Here is a 10514-nt window from a genome sequence, read left to right as displayed (position 1 = left end):
GGTTTCGGAGAGAACAGACGACATTTTTTACGATCTTTTCACTATGCAGTTCGAATTGCAATTCGCAACACCATTTTATACGGCTGAAGATTTAAGGGTTTTCAAAAAATATGTCCATTTCCATGATTTCAAAGTAGTCGAAGATTATAACTCTTCATTTGGCATAAGAAAACTTTACAGATAGGAAAACCGTATTTTAAGTTCTTAATTTGTATAAAAACATAAAAATATAGGTGGTTCAAGATGTGTGGCCCACGATTCCCCACAAGCTATGATTTGCAAATTGGTTGCGTTTGTGTGACTTATTGATGTTTCATCAAAAATTCCTTTTCCACGTGAAAGATAATGACAAAACTAAGATCATAAGCGTAGGAGCATATTTAGGTTCCCCATCGATGAAATTAGCGGGTGTTTTTTTTTAATTATGTAAGTAAATTTTTCTAACTTTTTTTAGCTTGATAAATTAAAGAAGCATATGATGCGTATTTCAGTCAACAACATATAGGAATACATGCTCACGCAAAGCGACGATGATGACAGTTGGTTTGAGATTTTTATCTCAACACACATCTGAGATATTAAAAGTGGCCCACGATACCCCACTCTCCCCTACTTTTCAACCTTAAAAAAGTTCAAACCAATGCTTCACGACTATTGGGTAGAACGGAAAAAATTTGCAGATCTCCGTCATTTGGTTTTCCTCTCAGCGTGAAATTTCAAGTTAATATGCTGCAAAGGTTAGATCGATAAATAAACCCATAGATGATCTTCAAGCATTTGCGTGGGACTAAAAAATTGTGGTATTTTGAAAATTTGAGGAGACTTGGTCATTTATTCACGATGCCCTGAGTTCTGGCAAAAATCATGAAAAATCTTAAGATAAAAGTTCTTTTGACTTTTTTGGTCATATAAGTTTTAATTTCACAGTTTATAAGTGTCAGACAAAAGCAATTCTAAATATTTGTCTGCTACCCTATAATTATTGCATACTTAAAAACTTTACGGAAATTTCTATTTTTCAGATGAAAGCATCCTTTTGAGTCCTTTTTATCAGGAAATTATTGAGTAAATCAAAGTCATTGGATAAATTTTAAAAATATCGTTCTTAGCAAATATCAAAATCCATTCAGAAGAAAAATATAAAATTTTGAACTCAAGTAATCAATCCAACTAATAACATAAATTTTGAAAAACTTTTTCTTAAATAAATTGGGAGTTTACTATTGCTATGGCATAAAATAATTCAAATTATACTCTAAAGATTTACATATTGGAAAAATTATTTTTGATTTTCATTTTTTATTTCTTTTTTAAATGTGGGAAGCATTTTTAAATGATAAAAAAATGATCTTTAAGATCAATTTGTTAGATTTTTCAAACAAAGTGTAATAACTCAAAAAATAAAATTCTTATTTTTTAGATGACAGGTTTACTGTTTAGCTCTATAAGACATTATTTTTTACAACATTTGATCCATGGAAGACATTCCAGTTTCGAGATACAGCTGAGAAATCAAGTGTCCCCAGGAATTAAGGTACCCTCATTCTTCCCTATACTCACCATTTATATTTTCTTTTATTGTTGAGATATTTTTGAAATCCAAGATGAACTGAATTCAAAATTTTCGGATGTTTTGTTCACAATGAAAGACTCAACTATCGATAAATAATCCCTGCATTTTTTTTATTTATTCATTGTTTTACATTCCATATCGTTCATATTTATCGTGGGTGTTTGTTTGTTTTTTTTTTATGTATTTGTTCGTTTATTATACAACTTGCAACATACCATCATCATCATAACAATCATTAGTATAAGTCATTTCTGTTTTCTATTTGCAAACAAAAGTCTCTCCAACGACCTCTCCTGCCCATCCGGCGACTAATTACTGTATTTTGTTTTTTTAGGTTTATTTTTCGTTCGTTCGTTCTTTTCCATTCGAAACTCTCGGTTTTATTTTTTTTTTCGTTTGAACTTATTTGAATAATGTTAATTAATAAGGTAATATAATAGTTATTTTTAACTCTCTTCAGTTTTTACACAGTTTAAGTTTGTTGCATCATTTCAAACTGTTCGCACGTTCTTTTGGCATTCATTCACGTCAAAAACTTTTTTACGCCTAATCACACAACGTTCTCTTCATATTTACAACAAATTTCTGGCACAAAATGTGTTCCTTTCCTAACTTTATTTTTTTCACGTTCTTCGAACTTGGGTCGACAATTGACGAACCAAAGCGTTAAACCTAGGAATCAAATAAAAGTTTTTTTGTAAGAGAAAAAAAAACTTTTTTTTCCTTTTTAATTTATAATTTCACCTTACAGATTTGTTTGTTTGGATGATTTTTTTTCTCTGTTCTTTCGAAATTGTAAATGTTATCTGTTAGTTAGTTAGTTAGTTAGTAGTTAATTGTTTAGTTTCCATTTATTTCAGTTTTGTTTCTTTCGGTTGTTTTCGGGTTTTTTTTTGTTTTAATATCCCACTTTGTCTGTTAACATATTCGTACAACTTTTCGTTACTTTATTTGTTTTACTGTTTGTTTCGTTTATCAAGAGATTGGTTAGCACAATAATCGTATGGGGTTTGAGTTTTTTTTTTGGTTTGTTAATGATTCCATTAGTAGATGTTATGGGTAGTGTCATTTTGGGTTTTTCTTAAAAATTGTCCTCTCCGCAAACTATTTACAACTTTAATCTAGGCTCTGCTCTTTTCTGTTTTAATTACAAGTTTTTTTTATAGGTTCTTGTGACCGATCTTGGTTGAAACTTCTATAAATTTCATGCACTTCCAGCGACGGATTTGTCTGATTGATCCTTTGTTTATGTACTTTGGTAAAAAATCCCTTATCTAGTTTTGAATTGGCTAATCTGTTTCCGATTGTTAATTTTTTTTTCTGTATGAATATATACATCTTTAAAGGACCATAAATACAAGGACACGGGCTTTTGGCTCTCATCAAGTCTAGTTACAGTTTTTTTGTTTGAGTTGACTTTTAACTAGTTATCAAATTTCGGTACGATCCGGTTCTTTTTTTCGCTTGTGGATGATAGAAGATGAATGAGATTTAGTTTCTTTCAGTTTTTATCCATTTATAGATTTTCTGTTTTTTTTTCTTCTGCCTATATAAGAGTAAGAGAATAAGTTTTAGAAATAGAATAAGTAGCTAGTTGTAAGTCGAGTTTTTCCCTATTTAAGGTAAATAGTCCTTAAACAAAGTGCCAGACAACCCTTTGACATTTTTTTCACCCCACTTTTCCCCAGGAATTCATTCACTAATATTATACTTCTCTCTTTCTACCTTTTCACCGTCTAGGAGCACCGTTCAAAGCTGCTGGTTCGAAGCGGGGGTGGCGGGGGAGTTGCCCGGGAACGGATTTCCTATCAGAAACGGGTCGCGTTGTGCAGCATGGCCGCTCGCTGGTCCATCGACACCTGGCCAGGGCCGGATCCGGAAGTAGGCGGCAGGGGCGAAGGGCAAACCGAGACGTTGTTGTCCCCGACTGAGCTGCTACACAGGGGTGGAATTTCCGGGACGGTTTGCAGCAAACTGGAGGGCTGTTATGGGATGGAATGCAGAAAAAGGAAGATATTCGTTACATAAAGCAAATTTTGTGCTCTTTGATATCATTGTGGAAAAGCTCTAACTGTAAAAAATACTTTGGCAGGATGGGTTTCGTTTGAACGATGACAGAAACGGTGACTGTCTGCTGGGTCCAGCTGCTAGGAGATCTTCTTCCGGAATCGGTGGCGGGGGTAGAGGTGGCGGAGGAGGAATCATGAACTGAAGACGAAAAAAAAAATAAATTAAAATAATAACATTAAGTAGTGAACCAAACAACTGAATGCATGAATAACACAATCAAAAAGGACAACTAACGGAAAATATTTGAATCAGTTTCATAAACTATTAACTAAAAAAACAAATAACATATAACTATTGTTTGATTTTGTTGCTGATAAAGTAGCATGAACAGTTTTAACGTGTTGCTGTTCTCAAACGTCATTTTATATTCTTAACGTGGCAGAACACTAAAATGACTCGAGATAGTTTTTTTTCTTGTCTTTGCATTTTTTTCTTTTCCATTGAACACCTTAAAACAAATGTTTATTTTGAGTAGCAGAATTGATTTCAAGTTCTTTTTTCTTCCCGTTAAAACTTGTTATTTTGGCTCTTTTTATTCCAGTGTATGAGCAGTTTAAAAAAATCCCTAACTAAACAACATGTTGTTGAAAACTCTATGGAGCCACTGTTAAAAACGCACATTAAGTTCAGGTTCAGTTCTAGAAGTGACAATTTGACCGCATTAATCTCTCAAATGAACTGATATGAACCAATTTATCTTTATATGGGATCCAATGACAATTTACACAAGATAAGTTATATTTACTGCTTCGACTGCTGTACGATAATAATCTGGGTAAATTATTTGTAGTTGAGTGTTTTTTTTAAACTTCAAAACAACTTCACACCGTGGTAATCAGATTTTCAATGTAGTCTGTACCAACTTTCGTAAAAGATTTCTATGGGCCTATTAGCACAGCATCGAGTTTTTTGGGGTATTGGTTGTGCTCAAAACGGCAGTCAGTTCATGTTGATGTTCATGCAATCCCGAAAAGACTTCGATGCCTGAATCAATTACGAACAGTAGAAAAAAGGAACAATTAATGTCAAAATGGTCACATATTTGGTATTGAATTTACAAGCTGCCAAAATTAGGTTTCATCAATGTATTAATATACCAAGGTTTTTTAACGCAGTTTTTTTACACGGTTTTTATACACGGATTTCGAGAATTAACACGGTTTTTGACAGAAAATAGTCCTTTTGAACGGAAAACACTAAGAAATTTTTGAAGTCTTTTTAACATCAAGTCTCAGATCTAATGTCCCATGTCTTAGGTCTCATGTATCAGGCCTCAGGTCTCTGGACTCAGGTCTCAGGTATCATGTCTAAAGTCTCAACTCCCAGGTCTCAGGTCTCAGGTATCATGTCGAAAGACTGAGGTCTATGGTCTCAGGCATCAAGTCCCATGTCTCAGGTCTAGATATTAGTTGTCTCAATTATCAGGTCTCAAGTCTCAGGTACCAGTTCACAGCCTCAGATATAATGTCTCTAGCCTCAAGTTTCAGGTCTCAAGTCTAAAATCTCAAGTCTCAAGTCTCCTATCTCAGGAATCAGGTCTCAGGTCTGAGGTCTTATGTATCAAGTAACATGTCTCATTGTTTCAAGTTTCGGAGCTGCAGAATTTTTATGGTCTTTTTTTACACAGTTTTCCGCAATTAAAACAGTTTTTTTACACGTTTTTCGGGAATTATCACGGTTTTTTCTACACGGTACGTTTATCAGTGTAAAAAAACCTAACTGTATTCCGAACTTTGATGGCAAACCAATAGTAGAGTAAAAAATCAATAGCATAATGAGGTGTTGATATTACCAGGACAGCATTAAAGGCACCATTAAGGTTTCATTCATTTCATTCAAAAAATTAGATCAAAATGAGAGAAAAATTTTGTATACAATTTTTATCGACGAGAATTAAGCTTTAATAACGAGTTTGAATTTAAATAGAACGAAAACAAAATAACGAATTGATTCATTAACATTATTGAGTGTTGATTTCTCAACAAAGCAAAACTTCTAATGTCGGCGTATGCTGAGTACAAACTAGGAATAAATTTGTCCAACGGGGATTATTAATCATAAAAAAGCCTTTTTAATTTAATTCATATATTGTATAACTAAAAACCAAACGACACATGAATCTATATAGGCCTATCAAATAGGATGCGTAGCGTGCTTATTTAAAATCGAGTTTGGAAACGAGATAACCCTGAGAATCATTTTTTTGTCATTGATATTTATTTGCATCCACGCAACAGTACAAAAATGGATATTTTATTGTGAAATTGAATAAAAATCCCGAGCAGTTGGTGCTTGAATCGATAGCGAAATGCTACCAAGATGAGTAATCCCGAGTAGACTTTTATAATGAAATTTTATCATTATAATCTCATATCTTTTGAAAAATGATATGTGTCTAAGATCTCAATATTAGCTAAATTTGGCTTCACGTTACTAATCAGCATTCATTTTTTCTACGTACCACCTTATGTCAAGCAAAAAAAGAGCAAACTTCACTCTCATGGCAAAAGTATGCTTAGGTCATTCTTCTCAAATAGATTTATATTTTAATTAAATGTTCTTTTCAATCGATAATATTCGTTTTCAGAAATTTACTCTCAATTTAATTTTTTCATTTTGACCTGCTGAATTCAAACTCACTCTTTGTTCAAAAATTTTAGTATGAAATTTCGAAAATTATGAAAACTTGAAACTACTGGTTCGAAAGACAACATATTTTCATTCGGAAGTCATTTTCATACGATCTTTTTATTTTCGTTTAACAAAAGTGATCACTTGTTTTTAGGACTTAGAAACGTCTTTTTTTTATTTGAATTGATGACCCGACTTGACACCTGAATTTATATTGTAGTATTTGTGCAATGGCGAGGGCTTACAATAAAAAGAAGGAAGTTAAGTTCTGTTTCAAGGTTTCTTCTGTACGTATTGTAAAACCCAGAAGTTTTATTCATTCTCAACCTCACACATTTTTTGTTGGATTTTTCTACTTTTACAGATAAGTGTTAGTTACTAAGATAAGTTACTTACATCACATCATCTACATTACGAATCAGTATTCTGGGAGAATGATGATATGAAAAAATATCATATAATATCATACTACATATTTCGATATAATACAATATAATACAATATAAGTCAAAAGAATACAATATATTTTGTATAATACAATATAATACAATTTAATGATGTTAGCCGTAAGAAAGGTTAAATGTTAATAAATTTTAATGTGTTGATTTGCAAACTTGTTATTAAATAAAAGATCGATCAGTGGGCGAGATGTTGTCAAAGTTGAGCTGCAAATAATTGCACAAAAATGTAGAATTTGATAAAAGATATGACACAAAAAACTGAGCTTTTTTTGAAGAAAAGCTTCAAACAAATTAAATACAAAGCCAAAGAAAAGAGGATAAAGTTTCCGAATATTACAGAAATAGGAATCAAAAGAATGGACTAATACTACGTCAATAGAAACTATCTAAATATATACCTATTGAATGCGATGTGTTGAGCTGAAAAAAAAACAAACTTAAATTTCAAATAGCAAATTTGTGTTATTTTATATTTTTCCTAAAGTAAGAACATATTTCACATCAAGATCCTGAAAATTTAATCAATAGGTACATACTAGATATTGATTCGTTTTCCGCCATCCACTTGATTGAGCTGTTAGTTAAAAGTTAAAAAATATTACATGAGAAGTTATGATTGATATTTGATGAATAAAGAGACAATTGATGTATGCTGAAAAATCGAACAAGGGCTAGAGTTGTGAACAGAAACAGTAGTCGGAGGAAAAATACAACAGATTCTTTATTGAACGGTATGCGCAATCCACAGCCACCATACGTTTCGCTATCCTCCGCTGGAACCAAAGAAGCGCAGTCATCGCCTAGGGTTGACTTTACCTCAAAATTCTATATACAGTAGAGTCCAATCCTACGTCACACAATTTGTATCGAAAAGAAAGAAACTAAAGCCTATATTGAAAGTTTCGATAGAAGCACAAATCATAGTAAGCCATTGCAATGAACCAGCTAGAATAAGGAGAATAAAGGTATAAATGGAAATCTCTCACCAATTTTGTGCCTCTCTGCGAAAACAATGCGTCTCTGGCAGCCTCTCCTGGCTCGGGCCAACATGATATGACATGTTCATGCATGTAACGTTTCAGTGGGAATCCTAGTTCTTTTCAATGTTTTTTTTTCACTTCACCTTGTTGCACAAATAATTTTATTCTGAAACTCTCTCTCTTCAAAAACTATAGGCCTCCTCCTCCCGTATTGCTTCCGGTATTTCATGCATTAGCAAATTTACACTTCGCGTCAAACCTTGCCAAAAAAATTTACCAACCCTGCCCCTCTATACAGAACACTTCATTAGTCTTTCTACGAAAAACCATTTTTTGAATGTTCTCCTACGCCGCAACAAGCCACCCTTTGTAGTTTCGGTATCCCACCAGCAGCAAAACGCAAATGAACTGCATGCTAATACTTTCCACTTAACTTTTAAACTTTTCTCTATATAGGCCAATATTCGAATTCAATTCACTTTGATAAAAAAAAGTCCATCGTTTACAGCCACTTCGATACATAAAATCACGACGCACCGGAGACGAAAAAAAACACACCCGCTCACGGAGAGAGTACAACGCCAACTCGAACCTATTTTTTTAACTAACGTACTGTCACCTTAACAAAATAATAGATTTTTACGATTCAAAGTTTAGATTCAACTAGTTTGTCAATTCTTAAAAGCTTAGTTCTTTTCATTGTTTCAAATTTTACGTTCAGTATTTCAATATTTGTGCTGCTTTTTTGATTTGGATTGAATAAATAAAAACCTGTTTCTTCAGGTTTGAAAAGAACAAAATTTTGAAGAATACTTTTTGCGGTTTGGCCAAAAAAAATGTGTGTGCAACTCGTTGCAACACTTGTAATTTTCAGCACTCGCTGGATAAATTTACGACTCGTGCTGAAAAAATCCCCTTTTTGCCATGTAAACATCTATTATAGCGTTGCTATTCTCAAATATTATTTATTTTTTTCCTAACGTGGCGAAAAAGATTTGAAGCATCGTGTTTTTGTTTCGTTTTTCATTTTTCGCATATTTTTCATTTTTTTTTTTCATTTAAAGCTTCAAAACTATATTTTCGATACCTCAACACAAGTTAGAACTATTAATAAACAGTTATGATTTATAATTTTTTTCTTCATGTTCTCATTAAAACTTGTTATTTTAACTCTGGTGTATGTGCCGTTCTAAATAAATGTATTTAAGAAAACATTTTGTTGGAGACTCTCTGGAGCCACTGATGAAAACACACATAAAGTTCACATTCAGTTCTATGTGTGTCAACAAGGCTTTCAATTTGCTCTATCTTTCTGCAGTCGACTTAAACGTTTAAATTTTATTCCCCTTGGGATCCAACGACTTACACAAGAAAAATGATATTTATTGATATTATCCTGCTTATATTGAATAATGCAGACTTTGGCACACTTTTTTAAGAACTGCTTAGACTGCTGTACTTGGATCTCAAATAAAATGATAGTAATCTGGATAATTTTTTGAAACTATCCGTTTTTTCAGTTATTCAGTGCGAGTTTTATACATTTCGATAACCTTTTAATCCAAATTATTTAAAATTACTACAAAACAACAAAAAATACTATGTTTACTGAAAGAAACTTCTTAAAAACGTCCTAAAAATTTCCATAACGGTTGTTTTTTTGGAAGCTTTCTAAAGCCAAAATCATAGAACAAATCAATCATAATCTTAACCAAATAAATTTTTTTTTCTCGAAATTAAAATTTTTAAGATTTAGGGTAGCGTGGGACATGGGAAAACGTGGACCAGAATATCTTGGATGTGTGTTGAGATTGAAATCTCGATTCAACTGTTATCGTTGTCGCTTTGCGTAAACAAATATTTTTTTATGTGCTTAACTTGTATACGCTTCACATGCTTCTATTATTTAAGATGCTGAAATAAATTTACTTACATAATAAAACAAGCACCCGAAAATTATATCGGCTGGAAACCTACAGCTCATAACAAACTTATGCTCATTTGCTAATGATCTTAATTTTGTTTTGATTTTTCCGATGGAAAAGTAGTTTTTCATGAGTTTTGCGTAAGTAACTCAATTTGCAAATCATAGTTTGTGGGGAATCATCGGTTTCACAAAATGAACAAAAATTATTTTGATTTTTCAGTACAAAATCTTAAATTTTCCCATACAAACCTGAAAGTTCAAATTTACTAAAAAAAACTCTGCAAAAAATCATGGACGATTTTTTAGATCCCAGGGTTTCAGAAATTCAAAAATGACCCCAAATCGACTCAGTCTTCTGCTATAGTAACGGTAGAAAATTTAAGAAAAGTGAAAGTTGACGTTATTTGTCACATTTTTGAATTTTTAGATTTATCAAGTTGTAACGGGTTAATAATGCAAAACCTTTTCTCTGTAAGACCAATATCAAAAACACATTGATTTGAGATAAACGACTGTAAATATTCATATAATTATATCCTTAATAGTTTTACCAAAATAAATAAGCATAAAATTAAATTATTTCAATTCGAAAACGAAAACATTTCGACATTCATATTTCAAGTGCCACCCTAGACGAACAATCATCAAAACCATTAGCACGCTATTGAAGGCTTTAGATCAACCAACACACTTCCAACTTTAAACGTGTGGCTTGAGACGCCGTCTTTCGTAGACCACCGACGGCAGACTTTGTTTGCATCAGGTGAATGACCTCCTTCGGGATGCGTTGTGAACCTAAAAGTTTGGGGAAGAAAAAGATTGGTTTCTAATTTCGGATTTGGAAGGGGAAGACAAGGGCTATCCGAGAATTC

The 10514-nt window shown here is 32.6% G+C and overlaps 1 protein-coding gene across 1 annotated transcript in view; it reads right to left on the bottom strand.

Moving 5' to 3' along the window:
• Nucleotides 1–1676: 1676 nt before the first annotated feature.
• LOC129753846 (uncharacterized) overlaps nucleotides 1677–10514 on the bottom strand; it is a 234011-nt gene continuing 225173 nt past the window's right edge. Inside the window, exon 18 of the mRNA XM_055749694.1 lies at nucleotides 1677–3555. Coding sequence (XP_055605669.1) covers nucleotides 3382–3555 — 174 coding nt within the window. The 3' untranslated portion in view covers nucleotides 1677–3381. The remainder of the gene's footprint in view (nucleotides 3556–10514) is intronic.

The sequence above is a fragment of the Uranotaenia lowii genome, chromosome 3 (genome assembly GCF_029784155.1).
Source record: "Uranotaenia lowii strain MFRU-FL chromosome 3, ASM2978415v1, whole genome shotgun sequence".
NCBI classification, from domain to species: Eukaryota; Metazoa; Arthropoda; class Insecta; order Diptera; family Culicidae; genus Uranotaenia; species Uranotaenia lowii.
The sequence above is the reverse complement of the archived record's forward strand: the minus strand, read 5'-3'. Positions and strand labels throughout refer to the sequence as shown.